Source organism: Prosopis cineraria, unplaced genomic scaffold (assembly GCF_029017545.1).
Source record: "Prosopis cineraria cultivar Desert tree isolate PC_DT_omini unplaced genomic scaffold, ASM2901754v1 PC291, whole genome shotgun sequence".
Lineage (NCBI taxonomy): Eukaryota > Viridiplantae > Streptophyta > Magnoliopsida > Fabales > Fabaceae > Prosopis > Prosopis cineraria.
Genome location: NW_026555618.1, coordinates 1 through 27,436, shown reverse-complemented (window position 1 = coordinate 27,436; position 27,436 = coordinate 1). Strand labels below are relative to the sequence as shown.

Below are 27,436 nucleotides of genomic sequence, written 5' to 3'. Positions count from 1 at the left end.
AGATTCAATTAAAAATGTCTTATATTTATGAACGGAGGGAGTAAATTTTTTTTTTAATGTAAAATAAGTTATCCATGGTTAAGCGACGACAATCTACTGGTCACTTGGTTGTCTAATTTTTAGTTACATAATGCACAATTAAATAAAGTTTAGATTAAAGATAGTTAAATTAATAAAAATATAATAGAGTTTGAATTTTAAACTCTGGTTATGCATGTTCTCGTCCTAGCTATTGACACTCTAAATAAAGTGTCAAAAGGTTAGAGAGGTCCAATTGATCAATTTTTTAGTTAGTTTTTTTAATCAAAAAGTTGATCAAAATCCAATCTAAACATATGGAAATTAGATTAGATTCGATTCTTTTCACAAATAAAATCACGCGATTTGTTTAAACTGATCATTTTGCGCACGCACCTTGTTTTCATCCTACATGCACAGCGTCTAGCTATTGCCAAACACATGAACCCCAACCAAAGGACCAAACCGTGTCTTATATAGCTGGCAATTATATGGTCTTGATTGAAAACGTTGGAAAAGTATAAAAACCAAGTTGCTTAATGATACAAATTATGAGGAGTGATTTAACAGATTTAAACCTATAGGAATAGGAAATCCAATTAAAAACTTGTATATATAATACATTATAAGGATCAAATCATTGCTTTCTTCTTGGCCAAATAAATTATGATTTTCCCCCAAATATATAGATGGGTATGAATAACAAAATCAAATAAACATGTTAAGTTGCAGGAGCATCATATCATATAAAATGAAAACTCGAACTTCCACTCAACACCCCGTAAAGCTTCTCTTTCTCCATTCCTCCCGCTTCCCAACGGCTGCAACACTCCCGGAGATCCCGCCGGCGGCATTTTCACTCGGGAATTCCGTTCACGGCAAGTATCTGTTCTCTCATCATATCATAATCAGTTCAAGGTTGGTAATTCACGACGTTCTGAATTGAATCTCGTCTCTTCCCTTTTGTTTGGGAAAAAAAAATCTTTGTAATTAGGAGTAAAACAGCACGCGGATCTCGTCATTTCCCACTACGTCTCAATGTTACCCTTCTGGATCTGAGAACCCTTTTTGGATCTCTCTCTGATGGATGTGAAAAATAAAGTTGGATTAGAGTTTTGTTTACATTGAGCTTAGAGTTGTTTTGCCTTTTCAAATCCTTATGGAATCAGCTTTGGACTCTTAAAACTTAAAGGTATCTTGGAGTTTAATGAATTTGGAATGGTTTCGGTTGGTATAATGGATCGAGTTGGACACATGGTTGCTTCCAAACGCGATCGTTTAGTAAATCCAGAATCTTTCTTTCTCAATGAATCCAAATTCTAATTGGTATTGGCATTTCATTCAAACGTGTGGTGTGTGCTGCCCTCGTTTTCCCTTTGTTGTGCAGCTTACAAACTAAAATGATGCATCGCTCAGGGGGCTGTTTGCGGTAGAATGACAAAGAAATGTGGTTATATGATGAGTGTTTTTGGTCTGCGATCTATTTGGTTCAGTGATCTTTCGTTCCATTGTTTCTCAGTCGAATTCAATATAACATTAGTAGTTGCAATTAATGAGGAATGAGTAAGGGATTCACCATATAATTTTTTAGATCTGTTGGTTCCTTGCTGAAACAGCTTTATAGCAGACAACGAAGTCTCATTCGATGCTTGTTGAATATTCAATTAATTGTTTTAGAAGTACGATGATGGCCTGAATTGTAGGCCACTCAAGCCTTGCTTTGCGGACTAATTTTTAAAGAAGTTACAATATGATTTTGGAGATAACTAGCCCATACATCTCTTTATTCTTTTATAATTTGAAGTTGGTCAATTCATGGCTAAACTTGTTTAATGGTGGTAAAAATATTTGAGGATATCAGTGAAAGGATCTTATATAGAAGTAGAATTTTACCATGGTCTTTGAATTGCAGCTCTAGTTGTGTTGTAGTGGCTGGTGATTGCATGTAAATGTGGTTAGCAAAAGTGAGTGTGGAACTCACATCACGGATCATCAATAGTGTGTGTGCATTTGCAATTGTTGACTGCTTTTGATTTGATTTACAGAGGGTAGAGTGACTGGTAGATGAGAAAATGGGAGAGTGTGCATTTGCAATTGTGGATTGCTTTTTATTTGATTTACAGAGGGTAGGGTGACTGACAGATGAGAAAATGAGAGTGTGTTGCTAGGGAAAAATCTCTTAAGGGTTGGTATTGGCCTGTTAAATTCTTAAATTAAGAGTATAAAGTGTTTTATTTCTTGACAGTATTTTAGGCTTGTGAATTTTTCATTCTGTAGCGTGAGCTTTAATCCTTAATAATTCATATTTTATCAGTGGGCAAAATTTTGACTATTGTGGACACTTTCCACAAATAAGAGGAAAGAATGAGGGAGATGCTAGATTTCAAAGCATTGATTAATCATTTCAAAACTCAAAACTTATCAATAAAAAACATTACCAGTGGTTCATTGTTGAATTCACATATCTTAATATGGATTCTGACCCTTTTGATGGCCATAAGATGAATTCAGATAATAATTGCTTTGACAGAGACTGTTGATATCAGTTATTTAATGCTAGTGTTTTAAAGTGATTAAATAGCCCGATTCTCCATATATTCCAATTTATCTTAAATGTGCAAATCTCATGACCATCTTCATCTATTTTAGATTGCATTCGGCTAAGTGGGTTGGTTCTCAAGACTGGATCATCATAAGAATGTGGATTGAATGTTATGGCGGCTGTTAGAATAGACCAGTAGCAAGTTGTGAGAAACAAAAAGAACATGGCTCCACCCACTAAGGCTGATAAGAAGGCAGCAGTTGATGCAGCTGCATGGATGTTCAATGTTGTCACTTCCGTTGGAATAATCATAGTAAACAAAGCCCTGATGGCCTCTTATGGCTTCAGTTTTGGTAAATTTCTTTTTTCTATGACATTCCTTTTGTTGATCTATTATTCTGTTTCTTGGTTAATGCATTGGCATGCCTATATATTAAATTATTTTCTTTTAATTGCCTATACCATCTGCAGCTACAACATTAACAGGGATGCACTTTGTCACTACAACTTTGATGACGACCATACTAAGGTGTCTGGGATATGTCCAAGCCTCTCATTTACCACCCCCTGATCTTCTGAAATTTGTTCTCTTTGCTAACTTCTCCATTGTTGGAATGAACGTTAGTCTTATGTGGAACTCAGTTGGATTTTATCAAGTGAGTTGGCCTGTGTTTTAGCTAGTGGTCCATTCATGTGTGGCAGTTATTTATAATTTTTGACCATTGGCAGATTGCAAAGTTGAGCATGATTCCTGTATCCTGCTTATTGGAAGTTGTCTTTGACAAGATTCGCTACTCAAGAGACACAAAACTAAGCATATGTCTTGTTCTTTTGGGTGTTGGTGTTTGCACTGTTACGGATGTGAGCGTTAATGCAAAAGGATTCATCGCTGCCTTTATAGCAGTATGGAGCACTGCTCTGCAACAATATGTAAGCAGTACATTACATGACTTGGATTGTATCTGTTGAAACTTGAAACCTTATTGTTGGAATCAACTCATAAACAGATCCATGCACCAATTTACATGGAAGAGCAAAGGAAGGGAAAAAAACGAGAGACCAACAAATCTGTGCAATATGATCTCTGTCTAAATATAGCAGCAATATTAACTCAGAAAGTAGTTTCACGCACCAATTTCTGGCTCATATTGCATTATATACTACAATATTCTGCTATGTCGTAATAAATGTACAGTTCTGTAACAAAGAAGCTCATGATGTTTCAAATTGGTGACGACTGACGCTAAATGGTCTGAGAAGTCTGGGTCTTAACTTGTATATTTACTGTTCACGTCTTCACGACTCATGGAATCTCAAATATCTTATGTGCAGTACGTTCATTTTCTTCAACGGAAGTATTCATTGAGTTCTTTCAACCTTCTGGGGCATACAGCGCCTGCACAAGCAGCATCACTATTGTTAGTGGGCCCTTTACTAGATTATTTTTTGACGAACAAAAGAGTAGACAGATATGATTATAGCATTGGCTCTGTGGTAAGTACTGGCTCAAAAGCCATCTTACATATTTAGTTACATTCAATATTTGTTATGTGAAGATGAGAGGACGTATATGCGAATTTCAGAGATGCGTGTGCTTCTAGTTTCTTCCCGCATGCTTCACAACCCCTCAATAAATAGCTGCAGAAACCGGAAGTGGAATATGAGTGCAGAAAAAAATGAGAATTCTTTTTCGCTGCAATGTTTATAATACCTTCGTTGTCATTCATTGACTCTAATTCCTTTTCATTTTTTTAGCACGAGAATCAATGTCATTTTCATTCACATGTTTATTTCCATTATACTGAACATAACTTGCTCTTTGCCATTGTCTAATATTGGTTGCCAATTGCTCAATGTTCACTAACCATCTCTTTTATGTGCTGGTTTTGGCAGATTTTCATATTCCTGTCATGCAGTATTGCAGTTGGGACCAATCTCAGCCAATTCATCTGCATCGGCCGATTTACCGCAGTTTCTTTCCAAGTTCTAGGTCACATGAAGACAATTCTTGTTTTGATTCTGGGGTTCTTCTTCTTTGGAAAGGAGGGTCTGAATCTGCAGGTGGTATTGGGGATGATAATAGCTGTTGCTGGAATGATCTGGTACGGCAATGCCTCTTCAAAGCCAGGAGGAAAAGAACGCCGTAGCCACTCTCTCCCCACCATGAAAACTGATACGCGATAGTTTCTTTTCATAGAATCCCACTGATATTTTGTGGTTATTAGGTGTTCTTGGTTTTCTTTGCATGAGTTGATGAGGATACAGAGGTAGCTGATTCTAGCAGAAGTGTTTAAATTAAAAACCACTTTTCGGTTCCAATTACTTTTAGTCACATTCGGTAATTCATAAAATTTGAATTCTTGTTTTGGATCCCGAGAGGCTTTGGATATTTCTTGTAGTTCTAGGTTCTATGAAAAAATTGATCTTTTTCCCATAGGATATATTCTTATTTTTTCTTGACTCATTATACCCTGCATTGTGTGTGCTTGGAATTGATAAGACTAAAATTGACTGGTTCAATTCACCGGTTGTTGCCATGATTCTTTCAATTCACAGGTTTATATACATTTTTAATTTAGTCTTTATACTTCAATTTTGTGCAATTGATAAATGATAGAGCACAATGACGTCTTACAATTTATGTAGCCGACTCTACCTAGTGAGATAAAGGCTTGTTGTTGTTGTTGTTTACTTCAATTTTGTGCAATTCACTTCTAATTTCAAATTACTTTATATATAGCATGTGGATGGATTACTCATTTCTCAACTCTATGTTAATGGTTTCGTGAATTTTTTTTCCCCCTCTCATGAGAATTCGCTAGATATTTAAATGAATTTTAATTTAATATAGTTTTTTGTACATTTTTCTTTGTTGTAAATCTAAATCTAATCTAAATTGAAATCTAATTATATCTAAGTAGTGTAAATTTATTCAGTTTGAGAGTAATGGAAGGTTTAAATGACAAATTTAAACGCATAAAAAATTGATAAGTAATCCTAACACCTGCACATGATCAATTAATGCATGTGGATGCTAGATAAAAGAGAAAGAAAAAATGACATTACTACAAATTCTCTAGCTCATTCCCAAAACAGAGGGATTGAAAGGCAGTTATTAGTAAAAATTATCAAAATCCACAACACAATTATTACTTACTGACATGATTTACACTACAAATCTTGCCTTAAAATATCATATTCATGATGAAATGCATGCTAGGCTCAACTTCACCGTTCCAATAAAGTAAGCTTTTTAAGCCAGTACTGCTGAAACCTCTGCCTTGCATACTCCTTGTAGTCAAAGTCAATCTTGTTGACATAACTCTGCAATTGCATGTGAGAATAATTGATTAATTCTTCAGCTCTTCAATTATATTCGCATAGCATAGTGATTAATTTTAAGAAATACTCCCTCTATTTATATTTATAGGAAAAATTATTATCTTTTACTTATTTTTTTATATAAGCAAAATCATATATTTCAATAAATATTTATTACACATTTTTTAAATCGTCCCTCATAATATATATTAATGAGAAATAATTAATGCATGCTTATATTAATTAACATAGGGTATTTTAGTCTAATTTTTTTATTTTTCAGACATAATTATTATGGTTAACAAAGTTTTTTAAATTGTATGATGCAGTTTTTTTTTTCCTCATATATAAAAACATAGAGAGTAAAAATGAAACTTACAGAAATAAGTCCCCATAATCCCCAAAACAGGTGATTTGCGAGGGTGTACTTCTCTGAATTGTTCACTAATTGCTCCACTTCTGCATTGCTTGGCTTCTTGCCTACATGCAGTTCTACTTTTTATACCCTAAGTAACAGAGTGCAGAAAATGAAGATGAGGTTTGATGAGTGGACTCACTAACCTTCAGCACTGAGATAAATCTTCACAAACCCTTGACGCTCTTCAAGATCTGTCATGTTAATCTCGAAAGTGAAATTCATGTGATATTATCCAACAACAATAATAATAAAGGTAGGAATAATGGATTCACCTGGATATTTAGTGTAGTCAAGAAGATGAGGCGTGTCAGAGTGATAATCTGCTGTCATTTCACAGAAATGGTTTGCTAGGTCATATGCTATGGGATTGTAACTTGCATATTCATAATCCTATGTCATGAATAACAGAACTGGTAAGCATGGTAACATAATATTTATAATTACAAATTTTTATTAGGACATGAACAATTTTTGTAACGTTTGATTACTTACAATGATGGTGATGCTTCTGAAGTCTTTGTCCATCATAATGTTACCATATTGGAGGTCATTGTGACAAAAACCAATCTCTTGATGTCCTTCAGAATCAGATATCAGATTCTCTAGCTTGTTTATTTCTTCATCCATTTCCTCCAACCCAAAATTCTTTGCGTCCTTTGTGCTACTTAAACTTTTTGCCAAATTAAGCCATTTCCTAGCGTATCAATAAATCTCCAAATTAACACTCAATATTTTCATTTCATTCATTAATCATCCGGATTTTTCATGGTGTCTATGTGAAAAGAGGTTTCTCCCTGAGTTTAGGGCCAAATAAATGGAGAAAGAAAAAACAAGGGACTTTAGGCATGTTTGATTTCTGTTTTCAAAAATTGTTCTCGGATTTTAAAAATAAAAAAAAATTAAAAACTTAAATAAATGTTTTTAATTTAATTGTTTTCAAAAATGTTGTGATCACACTAAATTTGATTATAGGAAATATACTTAGTTTAACAAAATTCTATCATAAACCATTATCATTAACCACCAACCATCATCATTATTAGCTTATTTTTTAATTTTAAGATTATTTTTAAATTAATACAGCTAAACAAATTTTTATTTTACTTTGTTTTGAAAAGCAATTCTAAAACTTGTATTGCAAAACAATTTTTAAAAATACAAAATGAGAATAAAAATTAAACAGACAATTTTAATTTTTTTAAAAATATAAAATATTTTTTTAATGTTAGATGTTAAAAAATATAAGACAATTTTAACTTTTAAATATATAATTAATGAGTTTTTTTAAAATATCTTTAATAAATAAATTATTTAATTTTTTATTTTTAAATGAAATATTTTATTAAATAAAGTCAAATATAAAAATCATTTATATCTTTCTAACAGAGGAGTATATATAATACTCATACGTCTATTTTTCTCTCTCTATTTATAGTTTAGAAATCAATTATCTAAGTTTGTGCCAAATCTGGACTTTTCGGTCACCAGGCATACGAAGCTTATGAAACTCTCTCATCTTCGATGCAATGAGAGCAGATATTTCTGGATCACGGATGTCAGCTGCTGATAATGTCTAATCAACATAAAAAGTCCAATTAATTTATTTACTAAGCATTTCGTTATATACATTTAGTTGGTGAGAATATACGACGTGATGTGCCGTCTTTAGATAACATTATTTGAGTTACCATTTTGTTACAACTTCCATGTGTGTGGCCAAAATTCTATCATTTTATCAGCTTTCTTAGTTAGAAAATTCAGTTCCGGATCAATGTAACATCTTTTGTGAGAAAGAGACATGATTCCACCACACCCTCTAATCATTCAAATCTTAAAAGAGTTTGAAATGACTTTATGGTAAATATGCAAGTTGCTGACTACAAATTGTTCTATTCACACGTCAAAATTCACTTGAATTTATTAAAAAGATGTATATCAATCAGATTAATTATATAGAGCTTTTAAACTTTATTAAAATGGCAATTCGTTTGTTTACTCCAAAAAAATTTAAAAAAAAATCTTTTTTAAATCTAATTTTCAGTATCTGGCAATTCCAACCCTTCAGTCCTTGAAAGGAAAAAGGGAGTCACTCATTAGTAGAGCATATATTCGCCAAAGCTCTTAAACGCATGAATTTAATCATCACTTTGGATATGCATTCTCTCACTTTAGTGTTTAGCATTTTTCTTGAAGCTAATTATAAAGAGGAGAAAGAGGAGGGAAAAAAAAGTTTTCAAAGATAAACAAAAAGGTCAAAAGCGGAGACGAAAACAAAAAGGGGAACCAATCAGACCTTTCAACAAAAATTCAGACAACGAAATTCATATCCCATCTGGCCTTGAATCATTTGCCCATCCTTAATTTATTTTATGTGCAGATCCAAATATCTAATAAGAATATATAATCCATTAAATTAATATAAATAACTAAAGGAGAATTTTAATTAAGGACCACTATAAAAAATTAATTTGATATGGGTCCAAAAAAATTCTAAAATTTTAGTTTATGCTAAGAGAGAAAAATCAAAAGAATATCAATAGTGAAGAGATTAAAATATCCTTAACTTGTTACGCAAGATCACTAATTAATTTTCTTACCGCACTTATTAATTTATCAATATTAATTGTAAATTATATCTGTTTGTCAATAAATCATTAACATTAGTTATTAAATTGTTACCTTTATTTCTTAATTTACCAACATTACTTATAAATTATAAGACCTATCAATAATTTACAATTGATGTTAGTAAATTACAAGACTTATCAATAATTTATAATTGATATGAGTAAATTAATAAGTAAAATTAATAATTTAATAATTGATGCTGCTGCTTTTGATTGAAAAACTGATGTCAAGTCTTATATAATTATTGACATGTCAACTCATATAATTTGCAACTCATATTCTTAAATTAACAAGTAGAGTAAGAAAATTAATAATTAATAATTTTGTATAATAAGTGAAGGATATTTTAATCATTTTATAATAAAAAATCTTTTAATTTTTTTCTTTGGACTAAACTGAAATTTTAATTTTTTTAAATCCACCTAAAATTAATTCTCTACAATGATTTTTTATTAAAATTCTCCCAATAACTAAATATGGGTTATTTATATAACATAAATTCTCATGAATTAATAGCACTGACTCTATGTTTAATGAAAGGTATAGAATGTAGAAGTGGGAGAATGACAATAAAGTCCTGTAATAGAGAACTTGTGACAATTAATTTTTTACCAATTTTTTATAAAAATAAATTATAAATATTAATTGAAATGTTGAAAATAAAAAACTTAGCCATAAAGTAACAATTATATTTATATTTTAAATGTATTATTTATAATTATAACTCTTAAATTTATTACTATTTAAATTAATATTTATAATTATTTTTTTAAAAATTTTGTTAAAAACTTAACTGTCATAAATTTATTGATAAAACTTATATTCGAAAATAAAAATAAATAATTTATGTATTACAATTGAAAAATAATTTAGCGAAAAATTGAAACTTCAATTGTGTTTAATTTCAATATTCATTTTATCATTTAAAAAGAGTTAAAGTAAAATTATTCAATTTTATATGAAACATATTAAAACATAAATAAACTAGTAGCCAGTAACACCAGCAATATGAATATAACTGTAGAGGTAAGAAAAGTGTGGTATACTGGATACATACAGTGGCGTTGATGAACTCTTCAACTCTGCCGGCGGCGAAGCGGGCGAGAAGCCGGGGGCCCTGGCCGCGCTCCGCCACGCACTGAAACGTCCTGATCTCTTCCTCTCGGTTGAAGAAAATCTCTACTCCTCTTCCGTACAGCCGCACCAACACTCTCCTCAATACGCAGTCGTTTTGGGACCACCACTTGATCTGAAACACCTCGTTCGTCATCGCTCCCTTCAGCGGTATAACCTGCATCGTCTCCTCTGCCTCTTCTATGGAGTCACCCAACTCCGCAGCCACCGTCGCCAGAACCTCCATTATCTCCTCCCCTGTCACCCCTCCTCCTTTCAACAGTTCCATCGTCTTTATCGCCATTTCAAGCTGATTTGATGCAGAGAAAACAGAGTCAGTAGGGTTAAGCTTTCACGAATGGCTAAACCCAGAAAGAGTCGTCAAGAAAGATGGACACTTTTCAGACTGAAATGCTATTTGGATTTTCAATTAAGGATTATTTGATCTTAAACGGATAAATGAAATGCAGAATTTTTAGTTCCAAGCTAGTTAGATGGTCCTAAACAGAGCAAATTGAAATAGACGTTATAGCCCAGAGCTATGCTTTGATGATTGAAAGAATCCAAAAGGATGCACCAGGAAAGAAGAAATTTTTCGAGTAGAGTACTGTTTAGACGATCAAATTTGCCTCTAAAGGTAGATGATCCTCAACTTCAGAAAATATTAATCATTTCAAAACATCAATACAGAGCATACCGACAAAGATGAGGTAAAATTCTAGAGACCAGAAAAACTGGAATAAATTCAATCATCCATCTCAATAACTCAGAAAGATTATTAGCTCTAAGAAACAGGTTGCAGAATTGCAATGCAAGACAAACCCCCTGTGTAGTGAAATGTTGATTCGGTGTTCAATCGAATCTGAAGAACAGAGGGAGAGAAACAGAGCAAAGCCAAGCTTTCATGAAGGAACAACAGATAGACCCACTGAAACAAAGAAGAAAAATTCAACAGCCCAGCTGTGAATCCAATGAGAAAAAAGTCTAAAGGTTGAATTGGTGTTTTAGAAGCACGCCAGAAAAAGAGAAAAACCTGAAGAATGAGAAAATAATATTAGGAACATAACTGGTTTGACTGAGATATTTTCAAGCCAAAGAAGAAACAGAGAAGTGCAGATATCAGAAGTGAAAAACATGAACAAAAGTGAGATGATTAAGGAACACAATTGTAATAGAAATCATCAAGAGTTGACAAAACATAAACTAAGAGAGAAAAACGGGAGAGGGAAATGGCGCACGGACCAAAGAAAGCAGAGAAAAGAGGAAGAGTCGGAGCTGCGGAAGAAAGATTTTAGTGTTTTCGCAGAGGGATGAGGACGGTGACGATCTTTATGGGAAAAGTCAGAAAATGGAACCAACAAATGCTTGGAAAAAGGGAAGTCTGGACCAATCAGAACACACACACTCTAATTCTTTATTTACTGTACCTTCCTGTCATTATAACGATCAAAATATTGGTTTAAAAATCGATAACCAAAATGGTGGTTAAATTATGGTCAAACCTGGACAAATAAATTACTTCATTAAATCAGATAAAGTATTTTGGCCTAAAAAAAATTATCAGATAAAGTATTGGTTCAACTGGTTGGATTGAGTTGACTTTCAATAGTATGCTTTTACCAACAGAACAAGAAAATCACATTGCATAAAAAATGTTCCAATTTTTTTTAGGATTCCCCTGCACTTCTCCTCCTTTGTATTTAACTATTTTCTTTTTATATTTGAACAATATATGAGCTACCATTTACCTTATCAGATTTCCAATTTGAATTGTGGTATATAGTTTAAATCTACAAATAATAATGAGCATGGCAAGTTTTTTTTTGGTTTAATTAAACGGACCTTGTACAACTTTCAAAGGGAATTCCAATATTGTATAAAAAATTAGAGACTGCCCAGATACCTTCTGATAATCATGAAAGTTGCTTACACTTTTGAAACTGAAAAGTAGAAATTTTAATTGAGAGGATCTCTGCTCAAAGAATGGATTGTGAAGCTCCTTGGACTTGAGGGCACCAAATTCTATTCTATCCATTCATCACCGTTCAATTCAAGATCCGCAAACAGCACTTTGACCATATAAAAGAATTTTATGGTTGGGAGAATATCAATCAACCACCTTGAAAGATTTTCATACGTGGCGAGAACTTTTAACAACTAAATATTATTGCCTTTCATTCAAAATATAAATAGTTTTTAAACAAAATTTATATATCAATAAAGCACTCATTTTTATAAAAATACGTAATTTTTTTATCCTTAATTTTAATTACCAATATAGTTTATGAATGAGAGATACATCTACACAAATATTTAAGTTAATAAATAAAAAAATAAAATGAAAAAAAATTATATATACCAAATTGTTTATATTTTAAATCAAGATTAGCCAAAGGAAAATGGTTGGTGTTTTGGGTTGAAAAAAATAATAATTAACAAGTGAATTTAAGTTTTAACAGCATGCATTCTGTCCAAAATGGTATCAGATTTTAAACTTTTTCAAGAATGATTCATTGATGTTCTCGCTTCATAACTTCCGTCTTTCGTGGTGGCAGATGCGTGGACTTTTTTTTTTTTTTTTGAATGAAAAGACACAGTCAAGACTGTATTAAGGTTCTGAAAATCAGGACACATCAAAATTTAAGATATTCTTATATTTCATAGACAAAAAATTATAAATAAAAAAATCATAGTTGTCATGCAAAGTTTTTCGAATGAGCAAATCAGCGTATTTATTTATTTTTTTGAAGACATGTCTGGACTTTTATTGATTTATACAGATATCTAGACTTTAAAAGATATGAGTATTAATTCTATTTTAATTGATCATTCGAGTATGCTTCCCCCCATTAGTTTATTATCGTATATGATTTATGAATGTGAGTGGGACGAAAAAAATATTTAATTTAATTGACTCAAATGTATTTTTCCCTTTCGACCAAAAAATGTATTTTTCCCTTTTTATTATTTTTTCCTGATAACAAGTTTTCACATTTAATTAACTACTTCTAATGAATAATCATAATCTCAATTTCAAATTATAAGATAATTTTACAAGCATTTTATTATCTCAAGATATAAGATAATTTAATAAAAAATAAAATTTTATTAATAATACTTTTTTAATATTACTCTTTAAGTGGAACAAGAATTGAAATAAGTATAGCACATGTAGAATTAAATGTATAAAGTTAAATAAATGATATTTTTAAAAGTTTATATTTTTATTTTTTAAAAAATAAATTTGAAAAATATTATTATTATATTTTACTTATATACGCAATATTATTTTAACTTGTCCTGCAATTTAGAATAATGCAGTGCATCTATTAATTCAGTTTAGTGGATATTTGCCCCCCGAAAAAAAAAAGTAAAATCTAACGCAATGATATTTTCCTATCCTCGTTCTTCCCTGGGTCACAGCCTGGTGATGTGATTACGATTCGTTTGACAGAGACAGGGTTGAGACACGTGGAAGGCACCTACGGTAAGTCTAAAAAACAATAGATATTTGTACCCCAATTCGGAATTTTCCTGATACGGTTTTATAGTTGATTTGTTTCTGTAAGTTATCTTCGACTTGTTATAGCTGATGAGCTTTTTTCTCTGACCGTGGCTTCTTCATGAATTGCTGCAATACGTCAAATCCTAACACTCCAGTTTGCTGGCGGAGCTCTGTAGCAGATGACGACTGGCTGGTGGTGCTGCTTCACAAATCTTTCCCCCTGCTGACGCTTTCCAAAGATGTCTCAGGCTTCTCCTTGTTGCACGTGTTGTTTGTTGAATTTTGGTGTCTTTGTTGGAGCCTCGTTTCTTTCGTAGTCTTGTCTTTTGTCCGGGTCTTTGTTCAAGTTGTCCGTTTGCTTTTCATGTATCTCTGTTTTTTCTTTTTCTTTTTTAAATAAAGTTAAAGGGCATCGGTTCCTAAACTATATCAAACAAATAATATTTTAAATTTTAAATTCTTAAAATGTATACATTTTTTTTCAGTTTTTAATTTTTAAATGCCTAAAATCTTACCATCAAGTTAAAAAATAATCATTATTTTTATTGTTATGAACCTAGTCGCACATTGATAAGTCACTCATCTTACCTCTTAAAAATAACAATCATTTTTTCTAATTTAATACAAAATTTCAGGGGTTCAAAATTTAAAAGTTAAAGAAAGTTGTTTTACATTTTAAAAATTTAAGGTCTAAGGTATTACTTACGTAATAATTTAAAATTTATGATATCTATTAACCTTTTTTAAATTAACCAAGGGCCTTTTGGTTGTTATGGTTTTACTTTTTAAAAAATAAATTGTTTTTTTTTCAAAACAAAAAAAAAGTAACGAGGATTATTTTTAAATTTTTAAAAAGCACAATTAACTATGGTTTGAAAAGTAGTTAGGAATTAACCTTTTAAAGAAAATCTAAATCTAAATCAAAGGTCTCAAATGAAATTTCATTTCAAAAGGACTTTAATTTGTCTGACTTCAAAACCCAACGGGTCCAAAATTTTAGCATAATATCTCTTCCAGAATGTAGAATAGAACATTTTAATTTAAGTTTCAAACCATTGAATTCATTATAATTATCAGACATGCAATGAATTGATAACAAAGAAGGGGAAAAATTAAAATGACACTAGAGATGTTCTAGCAACTTTCTTACATTTACACACACACACACACACACACACACACAGATATATATATGCAAAGCATACTCCCTATGTTCAAAAATATAAGTTTTTTAGAGATTAAATATTAAAAAATATAAGATATTTTTAATGTTTCATAATATAATCATTATATTTTTTTTTCAAAAGTGCTTCTAATGAATAAATTACTTTACATATATTTTAAAATGAAATACCTATTAAATAAAATTAAATATAAAAAAATATTGTTAGTTTGAAGACAAACAACTATTTTATTAAGAGTCAGATTTGAAAGTATTACTATTTCTGCTCATCTACACTCAAGTGAATTGTAACAATTTTGTTAAAAGAAATATTTTGTATGTTAAAATATCATGTGGGCCTTATAGTAAAAAATAAATAAATGTGGGGTTCATGATAAAAATAATAATAATAGCAAATATAAGATTAATAGTTAAAATTATAGGTATGAGATATATTATTTGTTGTTTGTATTTTGTATGGATATAAGATAATAAATTGTACAATAAAATATAAAGTTAAAAAAAATTATAATATAATATGTTTTATTGTTTAAATTTTAATTTACATGAGAATAACGCATATAGAAATAATAAATTATTTTTTGTATTTTTAATATACATTAGTAACATATTTTTATATATAATTGTTCATGATTTAAAGTAAATTTATGTGAAGTTTGGCTTTTTAAGGAAGAAAGAAAAAATTTTATATTTTTCTATAAAAAATAAAATGAAAAAATATTAAAAAAAGAAAAGTTCACTGAAATTTATAGATATTATTTTATATCATTTAAATACAATTTTTTTAATATACAGGGGATGTTGTTCATGTTTTCAACATGTATGCAGGAAAAATTTAAAATATAACCAGTTATTTAAATTTTAATATATATACAATAATACGTAAATTTTAAAATTTAACTTATAAAATATAATTTTATTTCAAAATTAAAAAATTTAAAGTAAAAAAATTATCATTTAAATTTTAATTTATGTGAAAATAACACATCATATGATGTATAACGAATTGTTTATTACGTTTTTCATATACATAGGAGTAATGAATTATAAAATAGTATACCTAGAAACAAAATAAGTTATTGTCGATATTCTTAATATGCATGAGGTAGCAAATTTATTATTAATAAACTCCATGCATTTAAAAATATAAGGCATTTTTTGAAGGGTTTGATATTAAAAGTTTAATATATTTTTAGTCTTTTAAAGTGTAATTATTATTTTTTTAAAGTAACCCTGTTAAATAAATCACTTTATATTTATTTTATGATAAAATACCTCATTAAATAAGAATAAATATGAAAATATAAAATTAATTTGAAGACAAATAACTACTTTATTAAAGATAAAATTTAATTAAAAATGTATTACATTTTTAAACGGATGAAGTATACAAGTATATCATAACTTAAAAACTTACTAAAAATATTGCAATCATATACTTCAAGTTTAATCCTGTGAGATTGATAAATTTATTTTTCATTGCACACCTCCTAACTCTAAATATCTCTTAGTTATTATTTTTTATCATTATAGGCATCTATATGATTAATAAATAATACTATAATATTGGTTATTCTACTTGCTTAATTTAAAATCATTATTCATATTTATTTTTACTTTTGGCTATAATCATGATTTATAGGTATTATTATGACATAAATTATAGTGCATGATTCATTAGGGTACATGGTTTATTTGTCTCATGATGCATGGCCCAACAAATTCTTAAGAAAATAAGCTAATTTTATTTTGCATGATATGCTAAATTTTTAAAAAATATTTATAATTTTTAGTATGCATGAGGGAAACACATTGTAAAATAAAAATTGTCACTTGGAAATTTAGATGGAGCAAATAGTAACAAATTTAATAATATTTGTTGAAAAATAAATTTTCTTCTTCAATTAATTATGGGGTAAAATGTAAAGAAACTTTATTCTTTAACACAATTTCAGAGTTTCACCCTCATATCAATTGAAAGAAAAGCACAAATATAGGTGTTGCCTTCTTAAATCTATTATATGGGAGCATTATGTTTTAAAATAAAAATAAATTATTACTTATATCTTTAATATATTTGTGTAAAGCAATTTTTAAAATAGAATTTTTTTTAATTAAAATTCACATAAAGCAACATATTACAAGTACACAAAAATAAGTTTTTTAAAAATTTTAATTTTTTTTATTTTATGCTTACCTTTCAAATGATAAAAGATCCTTATAAATACTCAAAAATATCTCAAGTAGGTTCTACCGTACTTATGCACGAGTGAAAATTCATTCCCGTGTATGTCAAGATCTAGTTTCTAAGAATACTAGATTTTTTTTTTTATTTCTCAATGAGACTAATCTCTTAAAAAATTTAAGCATCATTTAAGGAATTATTTTCTTTAAATAATACTCTCCATGAATACTTTCAAGAATCAAACTTTGAAATGATTCTTAAGCCAGAAATAGATTTTTTTATTTACAATGCAATTAGCATGAAATATGAAGTATTATCACACATCAAAATTTCGGTTTATTTACATGCACGAAATAATACATCCTTGGCAGAAACATATTCGTACAGTGAAAAAAACAGGCCAGAGTAGGCAATTTATTTTAACAAGGAAGTTTAAACCTTTCTCGCTTCACCCAAGAATTTTAGGAAGATAAAAATTTAGATATTTAAATTCATATATCTAATATTTTTAAATGAAGGCAAAACAATTGAATTTTTGTTCTCATACTTTGTCCTATATTCTGATGTCAATGGAAAAAACTGGAAAGTGTACTAAATTTTGCCGTTTTTATAAATTGTTGGAATGAGAAGGAAATTCTTTTTTAAAAAAATTGAAACATATGGTTTTTCTCTTTCAGGCAATCCACAGGTATCCTTTTAATAAAAACAATTGAAACTGTTGAGTATTAAACGTGACTATTTTTTATAATAAGAATTCAAGCTTAAGTTTGTTATATGTTGTTAAGGATAATACCAAAATGGGCCAGAAAACAGAGAACCAGAAGGCAGTTGCCAATGCCACAAGATGTCCCAGAACCCGAAGAATGAAAGGCCTAAAGAAGGCCGCTTTGATAAGAGAAAGCCCAAATGGTTGCAATTGACTCTTTAATGGGCTGAATTCTCAGCCCACACTTTTTTTGGGTACCGAAGAGGGCTGGAATAAAGCAATTGAAAAAGACTTATTCACAGACGCAACATATTCTGAGCAACATCTCATTCATGTTCTGAAGGAAGCACAGTGAGATAAAATGAGAACAGTGATGGGCAGGATAGCGGGAACATTTGCACGTGTCTATGTCTGGACAGTTTTTAGTCCTTGTAAAGTTCTGCTCAAATGTTGGTTTCATGTAGTTTTCTAATGAAGTGTTCACCCATAATCTAAACAGAAACGAAAGCCAGCTTCATGTTTTTGCGCATGTTAATGTCCACATGTCACGCAAGAAAAAGTTATTTGATTACCAATGAAATCAGATTTAGTGATAGGGACTAAGTTATTAAAATGTGATGAACTTATGCTTTATTTTTCAAATTTTCATCGAGAAATATATTTATATTTAGTTCTTGACAATATTTTAAATAGAATTTACTGTCAATAAAAACATACCATGCGTGATAAAAAAATTACATGTTATTTATAAGTAATTAATAATGTGATTCATTTTAAACTCCATGTCAAAGCACCGTGGTGATGGAAATTACTTCACACATGCATGAGAAAAAAAATGCAGGACTGTTGTTATTATTATAGCATAATTTGATTAATTTGGATATCATTTGTGTTTTCATTGTGTCAGCTCTAATATAATAAATGATGTCAGAACATTTGAAACCTCAACCTTTATTACTTTTCAAAGCTTGTGATTTTTCATTTCTTTGCAACTTCTTTTTCCCGTTTAATTAAAATTTGTTTCACCTTTGAGTTGCGTTTTTAGGCTTCTTTAATTACTTTTGAAAATGAAATAGAGCGTTGAAGGTCGACACACTCACAGTTCATGACATGAGAAAATTAATGGCTTTGCTGGTAAATTTCGTGACGTGCCATTTTTTGAGTCAACATAATTCATGTCCTTAGCCCGTTCTGGGTGTTATTTTGAAATTCCTTTGATTAAATTTTACAAAATATACTAAGTATTTAGATGTTTAGGATATACTCCCTCCATTAAAAAATGTAAGGCATTTTTAAAAAGTTAAATGTTGAAAAATATAAGGCATTTTTAATCTTTTAAAATGTAATTATTATTTTTTTTAAAAGTGCCTCTATTAATAATGATTTTATATTTATTGTAGGGTATTTAATAGGGATGAATATGAAAAAAAATGGTTAATTAATTTAAAAATAGATAACTACTTTATTGAAGGATGAAATTTGATTAAAAATGTCTTATATTTTTTAACGGAGGGAGTAAGTTAGAACGTGGACTTTTATTCCTATTAGCAAGAACATGCATTGGATTAAGATTATTGGAAGCGTTCCAATTTTGATTTATTCGGCATATTATGGGTTTCATGCAAATTAAACGACCCGCCGGTAAATTGCCTTCTTTGCTCAAAAGGGGAAAATCATCAGAAATTGCCTTCAACTAAATTTGAACAAGCAACACATGTCTCTCTAGTATCACGTGTGACTTCTAAACTCAAAATCCTCACTTTATAGTATACATAATTAAATTTGCCCACCTTAAAAACACCCTGCACCTAAAACATATTTGTTTGAAAAGAATAAGAAGAAATTAACAGCGTAAGTTTCAGATATTTATAAAGATTGTGACTCATAGTTCTCGCAAGCATTCTATTTTATTGTGGGGTCTTTCAATTTAAATCTTAACTTTAACCTGAATTATGGATGATTGTGATTTTTCAGTAGGAAAAGAGCCCATGGATTCATAGAAAACTGGGATTAGTCTTGGCAGTTGTAATTGTTAAACCATACTCCATACTAATTAGTTATTAATCAATTCCAGCATTACATCAACATCAACACGGGTGCTTATCTTAATTCTGAAGCCGTCCATTGCTCTTAAAATAACATTATCTTTTGCCGACACGGCCCCACCAAGCTTTATGTACAGTGATACGTGTACGTATATGGAGGCGACACGTTGTCCATATAGCAGCTCCACCGAGTAAATCAAACCGTAACCAACGAAGTAACTGTCTACTTTTGTCCTCTGACTTCTGGCCCCAATAAAAACAACCTCCTCTTTTGATTCTGGCCCCCTCTCCTTAACACTTGTATGCTCCTCAATTGGCCTTCATTTAATAATAATTTGAATCTTGATTTTTCTTGACCGACAGGTGATTAGATTCCCACCAAGACTTTTCTTTCGTTTTCCTTTCTAATTAAGATAATCTACTCCCTCTGTTCCAAATTTCAATGCTGCTTTGGTCTTTTAAAATTCTTGCATGATTAAATATATAAAAATATAATATAGTACTTTATTAAATTTATCCCTCGTTTAATTGCATTAGAATAACAAGCATGCGCATTTAACTTTATTAAATAAAATAGTTAAATTGTTAGATTAGATGAGCGTAGAGCAAGACAAATATTATTAATTTTCTCTCTATTTCTAGCTATATGAGAAAAGTAATTAATTTCACAGTTAATGATAATTAATATCCTTAAACATATAAAAAATGTCGGACGGTTCACTTTCCCCCTTCACTAAAATTAATGACTGCAATTAAATTTATCTAGAAATTACGACTTAGTGCATTAAAGATGGACAGTATTAGAAAAGAAATAAGTATTATACCTTTACCTTATATTCAAAATTAAATAAAGTTTAAAACTTTGCCCACCATAATTAGGACTGGAAAAAATATAGTCTTGAGATTCTAAAAGACTTGTAATGTAAAAAGCAACAAAAGACTTACCTCGAAAATACCGGTAGGAATATATCGATCAGACTTTTCCATCAAAGCCATGATTATTATTTTTATATAAACATATTTCATAACATATTATATACGATAGAGTAGCTTACTTGTCATGATTCTAGATTGTTCTTCCCCATGATCTTTTGCAGCTACCTTGTTACCTTGCCTAGTTTGATTTTTTTTTTTTTAATGTGAATATAGAAAAAGGCCTAATATTGTTGGACTTGGGGACCATCGTATGCATGGTTTAGCTAAAAGAATTTAAAGAAAAGTAAAATGAACAATAATTCTAATATCTTATGATGATATATTAGTATGATATGATTTGTAGCGTTATGCATGATAAAACATTTTTCATCCAACAGGCCAGCCAAGGGTTTAATTATTTTTAATACACCCTTTATCTCAAATTATAAAATACTTTTAAATAAAATCTTACATATCAATAACTCTCGTTAATTACATTTAACAATCTTATTTTTTTTAAAATAAAAATATAATATTTTAAAAATACCCATCATTTAATATATTAAAAAGAAAACTGATGAAAATTAATTATAAAGAGAAAAATAATAATATTAAAATTGTTATATTTAATGAAATCTTAATTTACTCAAAATGTTTTATATTTTGGGATAAAAAAACTTATTTAAAAAATGCCTTATAATTTGAGACGGAGTGAGTAATTAATATCAAGAGATCTAAATTAGTTAATTAACAAAAACTTTAAATTAAAAATTTGAAATGTTCTGCTTAACATTTGCTCACATACTATTATTATAATAAGATCCGATTAGATGTATATAGTGTATGGGTGGGTGCCAGATATGAGGTTGCCTCATTTAATTTAGCAAAAACCAGTGAGCTCTTTTGGATTTTGGTTGAGGCAAATCAAGTAAAGCCACTCAAACATAAACATACATCCATACATGTATATGTATGCCGGGTTCAACTTGATTTATGATTTCGCTCATTCACTTGGTCGGAATTCGTTTAGATATTTATGGTACGACTAAACAAGTTGACCCACTATACTAGTGTGAAGTGTTTTGAATAAATAGATCCCACTTCACCAAACATTTGATGGGGAAAAAGTCAACTCCTCCGTGTAGTGTGAAAATATGAATATATTTAAATTTAAATAATAAGTAATGAGTAATGCACACATAACTTTTAAAACTAGGCACATAAATTGATATTCATTGGATGAAAGACACCACTCTGGTGCCACTTGATGGGTGATGATTCCCTTCATAAAGCATCATCTTTGCCCCATTCAGTCTGCATGATTAAAGGCTAACTAGACAACGAATAAGGAATAGGTAGTTATCTATCTATGCACGTAATTATTTCATTATTTTTTTTTTAACGAAAGTATCTTTTGTCAATAGCAGAGTCGGAGACTAATTTACTTTCAGGAACAATAAATTAAATGACAAACCCCTCGCGGTTAGAAAAATATGCCGCTTATTTTCATGTTTATAAATGTTTGTTGTGTGATTTTAAATATATTACACACATTTAAGCTTGTGAATATAAAAATTGTTATTCAAAACAGTGTGTATTATTTGACGCAGAAGCATTAATCATCATATAATATTAACAATATTTGATGGATATGACGTGCCTTGCTAGCGTGTCACTGTGTCTTGTTCCCATATATGTGCCTCGTGGGTTCATGTTCAAGCTTCGGGAGATATTTGTGCAACACACAAGTTAGTAGTTTGTTCTTGTTCGTTCTGGCTTCTGGCAAACACAAACTAGCAGTTCAAGACTTTCAGGTTGGATGAAAAAGGAGACGCACGGGTATGATTGAGAAGTCCATCAATTAGACGGCATAAATAAACGTCAATAATACTTAGTGGTTTAGTGAAACTGGAGGGAAGCTGGCAAAGTCCAAATAAAACCACCCAGAAATATCTAGCACAAGCTGACAACGCAACAGGGAAGCACACCTTCCCTATTACTCTTATTTTATTTTTTTATTGCCTCCGTGTCCCCTCAACTCACCCTAGCTAGCTCCTCCGCACCGCCCATTTATTATTTAATTTTTCTTTTAAAGAAGTCAAATCTATTAAATTATTGGATTAACATTTTGACTTATTCAATGAATTGTTTTATTTACAATTCATTTCATCATGATTTAATTATGATTTTCACCATCAATTTTGAATTAATGTCTCAATTAATTTAATCATTAATCTGATTTTCAATACATTTATTTTAACACCCCGATTCTTTCGGCAATTTCGCTGCCCTAGTCTCTTTGTCCGTTTTTACCCACCTCAAGCAAGCATCTTCTCCTTGCATGCCTTTTCTCTTTTAAATTTGCAATGCCGAACCCGTAATTTAAAATTAATTAAGCCATGTTAATACTTTTCTTTGCATCTCTCTTGAGTTCCGTCTTTTATGATGCATTTTATTTGAATTTAATTGTTATAAACTATAAATAAATAATGATAACATAAATTCAAATTTAAATATTATTTAAAAAAATAGCAAAGCATTTTTAGTAAATGTTAGATGCCATAAAAATAAAAATAAATGCATGGGCTTTTTTATACAGTACATTAGTTTGAATTTATATATTTCTACTTCTCCATGATAAGAGAATGAATATTTCAGTTTCAAATTTAATTTTATTTTTAATTTTTTTTTGGCCTGAAGAATTTTTATTTTTAAATTGGCTTTTAGCATTTGAAGCAATATTTATATTTTTCTCTTTGGATGCCTGACGGACAGTGAATCAAATTCATGCATGTGAATGGAATGGAGCAAAGATTAGAGCATACACTATACATGGTCGGTACTGTAGACAAAGATGACGTGACACCCAGCCTCTGAGGCGACAGGAAAATATCATTGCCACGTCAGCTCACAATCCGAGCTTCTTAGAGCTCCTAAAGATCTTCTATATCTCTCTGCCCCTCCTCCTTTCTCTCAGTAAAACCTCCACCACCTCCTTAATTTTCCCAATTCATGCACCAAATATTTTTATTATAGAACTTACCACTCCCATTTTTCCAGGTTTTAGCATATCGCCCTCCAAATCAGAGTGATTAGTTTCTTAATCAATCGGTTCTTTATTCACGGAGTGCAAGGTACGGGTTCTTTTTTGGGAGTTATTCTGCTGCATTTTTTTGAACAAAATTTTTTGCTGTTCTCTTGTTTATTTTTGATGATGATTCCGTTTTCTTAGATTAGTGGATCTAATTTTCCCTTTGTTTATGTTCTTAGATATTTCAGTGATTGTTTTCTTTAAATTTCTTTCTTTCTGGCTGCTGAACTGTTTGGTTCTGAAGAAAACTGAGTAACTCTCCGGGAGGATTCAGTATCATTTTCCTTTCAGTTTTGTTCAGTTGTATTATTTCCCTAAGATTTGCTTGTTGTTTGGTCGAAATCTACTTTTTGCAGTAAATTGCTGCGTTTTTCTGGGAGATGCATTTGGTTGCCTCCTCACAAAAATAATTTCTTGTGTTTGGTTCCCACGAGAATGAAAAAAAAAGGAAGAAAGAAATATACAGCGATTCGCTTTGCTCGATTGATCCATTTTTCTTAGTAGACGGAAATACTAACATCTGTGGGCATTTCTAACAGGGAATGTTGAATTACGATATTTTAATCCTTGATTGGTAGCCGGTCGGCCGGATTCTGGGCTATTGGTTCTGGTATTAGAAGTATATTTCCTATTCCATGGCTGGTCCAAGTGAAAGGTGGATTGACCGTCTTCAGTTCTCCTCGTTGTTCTGGCCTCCCCCACGAGACAGTCAACAAAAAAAGGTACCTATTACTTCCAGTTTTCATTACAAATGTTTATCGGTCACTTCTGGATTTGAGCGAGAAATATTTCTAGCAGAATAGCAGATTATAAATAAAATTTCAACATTCAATATGAAGCATCTATTTCAAAGAATGGAAGAAGATTTTCAGGACTTTTATTTGGGTGGAGAACCTTCCACGTATTCTTCTTCTTTTCTTTTCTTTTCTTTCTTTTCTTTTTTGGTTTTTGGTTACGTTATTTCTAAGAGAAGGAGAAGTGATAAATTTTCTTTAAAATTTGGTACCCTATGTTTCCCATAGTTTGATATTCAAAATTCTTGAACTACAAGAACGAACTATGAAACACATACAACACAGTGAATAGTGTAACTCACTTCCAGCTCCATGTAAAGCACAATCCCACAATCTAGTTATCCTCATCAAGATTCTCTTATTTCATTGATGCTATATGCACTGAAGGCTGGAGTTCATCAAAACAACCATAGGAAACATGTATGAAGGGATGTCATTAGGTGGAAATCTTTAGAAGCTAATCAGCACATCAATATCATCAATATATGCGATAAAATTTATTGGGAGCTGCAATATTTACAAGTCATGAATAGTGCAGTTGATCTCAGATTCCATGCTAAGCCTGAGGCCCACAGTCTACTTGGGGGCGTGTTATTGTTAAGCATTTTCCTTTATTGTACTTAGCAGTATGAAGGTTTTGATTAATTTGGGAGGTCTTGCATCATCATTAGATCACACTAATGGCTATTTATCCAGACAAAATCTTTGTAGTACAGTAGGAGAATTAAATATGCAACTTTGTATCTGAACTCGCACCCACTTGAGCCAGCCTTGAGTTACTAACCTGAGAAATTTGGAGGTAATGCCTAATTGTAGAGGATACTGCTACAGAAAAGTTTAGAATCTGAAAAATTGAATTATGCAAATTAAAGGTGGATTTGTTCAGACATATAATTAGGAAGTCTTTCTAAACTGACACAGGCTAAACTGTGAAATAACTTGGAACTGGAAAATGATTTTGCTATCTTTTCTCCCTGTTGTTTCTCATCTATTTTTCCGATATATTCATAAGTTCTATTTCAGTAATTTTTCACGCCAAAGATTATTGGATAGCTATTTGCTCCATGCTTTAGATGTCAGATAACAGCATAATCATTTTGTGAATAAGTGTTCCCGAGTCTATATTCATGGTTTCTCTTATATTCTTCCATTTCGAAAGCTCATAATTATCATTCCATATCCTCGTTTCTTATGATATAATTTAATGTTTTCCTAGGATCAAATTGCTGCCTATGTTGAGTTCTTTGGTCAGTTCACGTCAGAACAATTCCCTGATGATATTGCTGAGGTCTGGCGAATGCAACTTCATTTATAGACAATATTTAAAGTTTCAAGAGAAATATTCACAAATTAATCTTATTTTCAAATCAATCAAATTTTGGTTTTTTTTTTCCCATACAAGAGTTGTATCAAATGTTCACTTGCTCAATAATCTGTATGACTTTGGCAGTTAATCCGGAACCGGTATCCATCGAGGGAGACACTCCTCTTTGATGATGTTCTGGGTACTTATGCTTTAACTCATGTTAGTTTATGCTGTGTCTGATTCAACGAAAATATTTTGACGATGAACCTACTTTTGTTCCATGCATAACAACTACTTATGTATTGACATGTTCATTCAGCAACTTTCGTCCTTCATCATCCTGAGCATGGTCATGCGGTTGTGCTTCCAATGATTTCATCTGTTATTGATGGGACTCTAGTCTATGATAAGACTAGTCCTCCATTTGCTTCTTTCATTTCCTTATTCTGCCCACAAAGTGAGGTAAAATCCCTTGGCTGATGTTCTAATTTTATTCACAAGATTTAATTTAACAGGACATATGGCTTGTTCATTATAAGCAGTATGATTCATGGTTTGAAGTTTATTATTTAGAATGTTCATTCTGTCTTTCAGTTTCTTATTGCTTAATCAAGGCATCTTCACTCTGCTTCCCTATCAATAATTTTATTTGTTTTTTTTTATTTGGCAGAATGAATATTCAGAGCAATGGGCTCTGGCATGTGGTGAAATTTTGAGAATTTTAACTCATTATAATCGTCCCATATTCAAAACGGAAAGACAGTGCAGTGAAACAGAAAGAAGCACTAGTGGCAGCCATGCAACAACAAGCAATTCTGTTGATGGGAAACGTGACCGTAGCTGTTTGACACAACTGGAGAGGAAACCTATAAGGCCCTTGTCTCCTTGGATAACTGATATATTGTTGGCTGCACCTCTGGGCATTAGAAGTGATTATTTCCGGTGGTGGGTATTTTTTTTTTTACAACATAGAGATGAATATTTTGGTTCTTCTTTTGGTTTGGGAAGATGGTATATTTCCTCTATTGGTATATTTCCTCTATTTTTGGTTTTTCCTTCCTAAACTGATTGACTTCTAAATCATAATGTAATTTTCTCAAAACCCTTTTCATTGCTATATTAAAGGATATAAAATAATCTGGGATTATGATCACCCATCCTTCATCTAAAAATTAGTTTACAAGAATATAAAGTTCTGTAGTTTATCATCTGTTCTTTTTTTAATGTAATTGTCAGCATTTTTCACAGCAGCATATAAATAAGAAAAGGAGGTTGTTGTCAATTAGCAGTGTTCCAGTTCATTAAATTATTCCTTTTACCATGAATTTCATCATTTAGGTCCACAAAATTATTGAATATATTCGATTTGTCTGAAGAACGAAGATCAAATTGTTGACATTCCAAATCTTAGTTTTCCTCAGTCTTTTCTCCCCTTGAACTGAGAACAAGTGATGGACATATATCTTAACTATGATGAATACCTTTTGTCAACTGTTTTTTCTTTTTTTTTTGCATATAATAGTTATTCACTGTTGTGGGCTTAGGCACTGAGCACCGAGTAAGTTTCCTTTCCCTTAAATGATGGATATTGTCATGCATCAACAGGTGCAGTGGAGTCATGGGTAATATGCCGCTGGAGACTTAAGCCTCCTATAACTGGTAATTT

At 30.8% G+C, this 27,436-nt stretch overlaps 3 protein-coding genes across 6 annotated transcripts; 2 read left to right on the top strand and 1 right to left on the bottom strand.

Moving 5' to 3' along the window:
• The first annotated feature begins 768 nt into the window (after positions 1-768).
• Positions 769-5,084, top strand: LOC129296264 (UDP-rhamnose/UDP-galactose transporter 6-like). Of its 2 annotated transcripts, none has more exons than XM_054934854.1 (6): positions 769-896; positions 2,668-2,913; positions 3,032-3,216; positions 3,290-3,490; positions 3,893-4,054; positions 4,454-5,084. In XM_054934854.1, exons 2-6 carry the CDS (start codon positions 2,784-2,786, stop codon positions 4,742-4,744), a joined length of 969 nt encoding a protein of 322 aa, XP_054790829.1. In that variant the 5' UTR covers positions 769-896; positions 2,668-2,783; the 3' UTR covers positions 4,745-5,084. The 2 variants fall into 2 exon arrangements, with proteins under 2 accessions (XP_054790829.1, XP_054790828.1); XM_054934853.1 differs by having other exon boundaries at positions 775-936.
• A 430-nt stretch (positions 5,085-5,514) lies between these two features.
• Positions 5,515-11,412, bottom strand: LOC129296265 (probable choline kinase 2). Of its 3 annotated transcripts, XM_054934856.1 has the most exons (9): positions 11,283-11,335; positions 10,863-11,073; positions 9,985-10,350; positions 7,754-7,872; positions 6,792-6,996; positions 6,572-6,689; positions 6,443-6,490; positions 6,261-6,361; positions 5,515-5,884 (listed from the first exon to the last, which is right to left on the bottom strand). In XM_054934856.1, exons 3-9 carry the CDS (start codon positions 10,342-10,344, stop codon positions 5,789-5,791), a joined length of 1,047 nt encoding a protein of 348 aa, XP_054790831.1. In that variant the 5' UTR covers positions 10,345-10,350; positions 10,863-11,073; positions 11,283-11,335; the 3' UTR covers positions 5,515-5,788. The 3 variants fall into 3 exon arrangements, with proteins under 3 accessions (XP_054790831.1, XP_054790830.1, XP_054790832.1); XM_054934855.1 differs by lacking the exon at positions 10,863-11,073 and having other exon boundaries at positions 11,283-11,412; XM_054934857.1 differs by lacking the exons at positions 6,261-6,361; positions 10,863-11,073 and having other exon boundaries at positions 11,283-11,412.
• A 12,118-nt stretch (positions 11,413-23,530) lies between these two features.
• On the top strand, positions 23,531-27,415 carry LOC129296263 (protein GIGANTEA-like). Its single transcript, XM_054934852.1, has 7 exons — positions 23,531-23,713; positions 24,210-24,392; positions 25,681-25,752; positions 25,915-25,969; positions 26,090-26,232; positions 26,441-26,715; positions 27,376-27,415. The coding sequence occupies exons 2-7, from the start codon at positions 24,306-24,308 to the stop codon at positions 27,413-27,415; spliced, it is 672 nt and encodes a 223-aa protein (XP_054790827.1). The 5' UTR covers positions 23,531-23,713; positions 24,210-24,305.
• Positions 27,416-27,436: the final 21 nt, after the last annotated feature.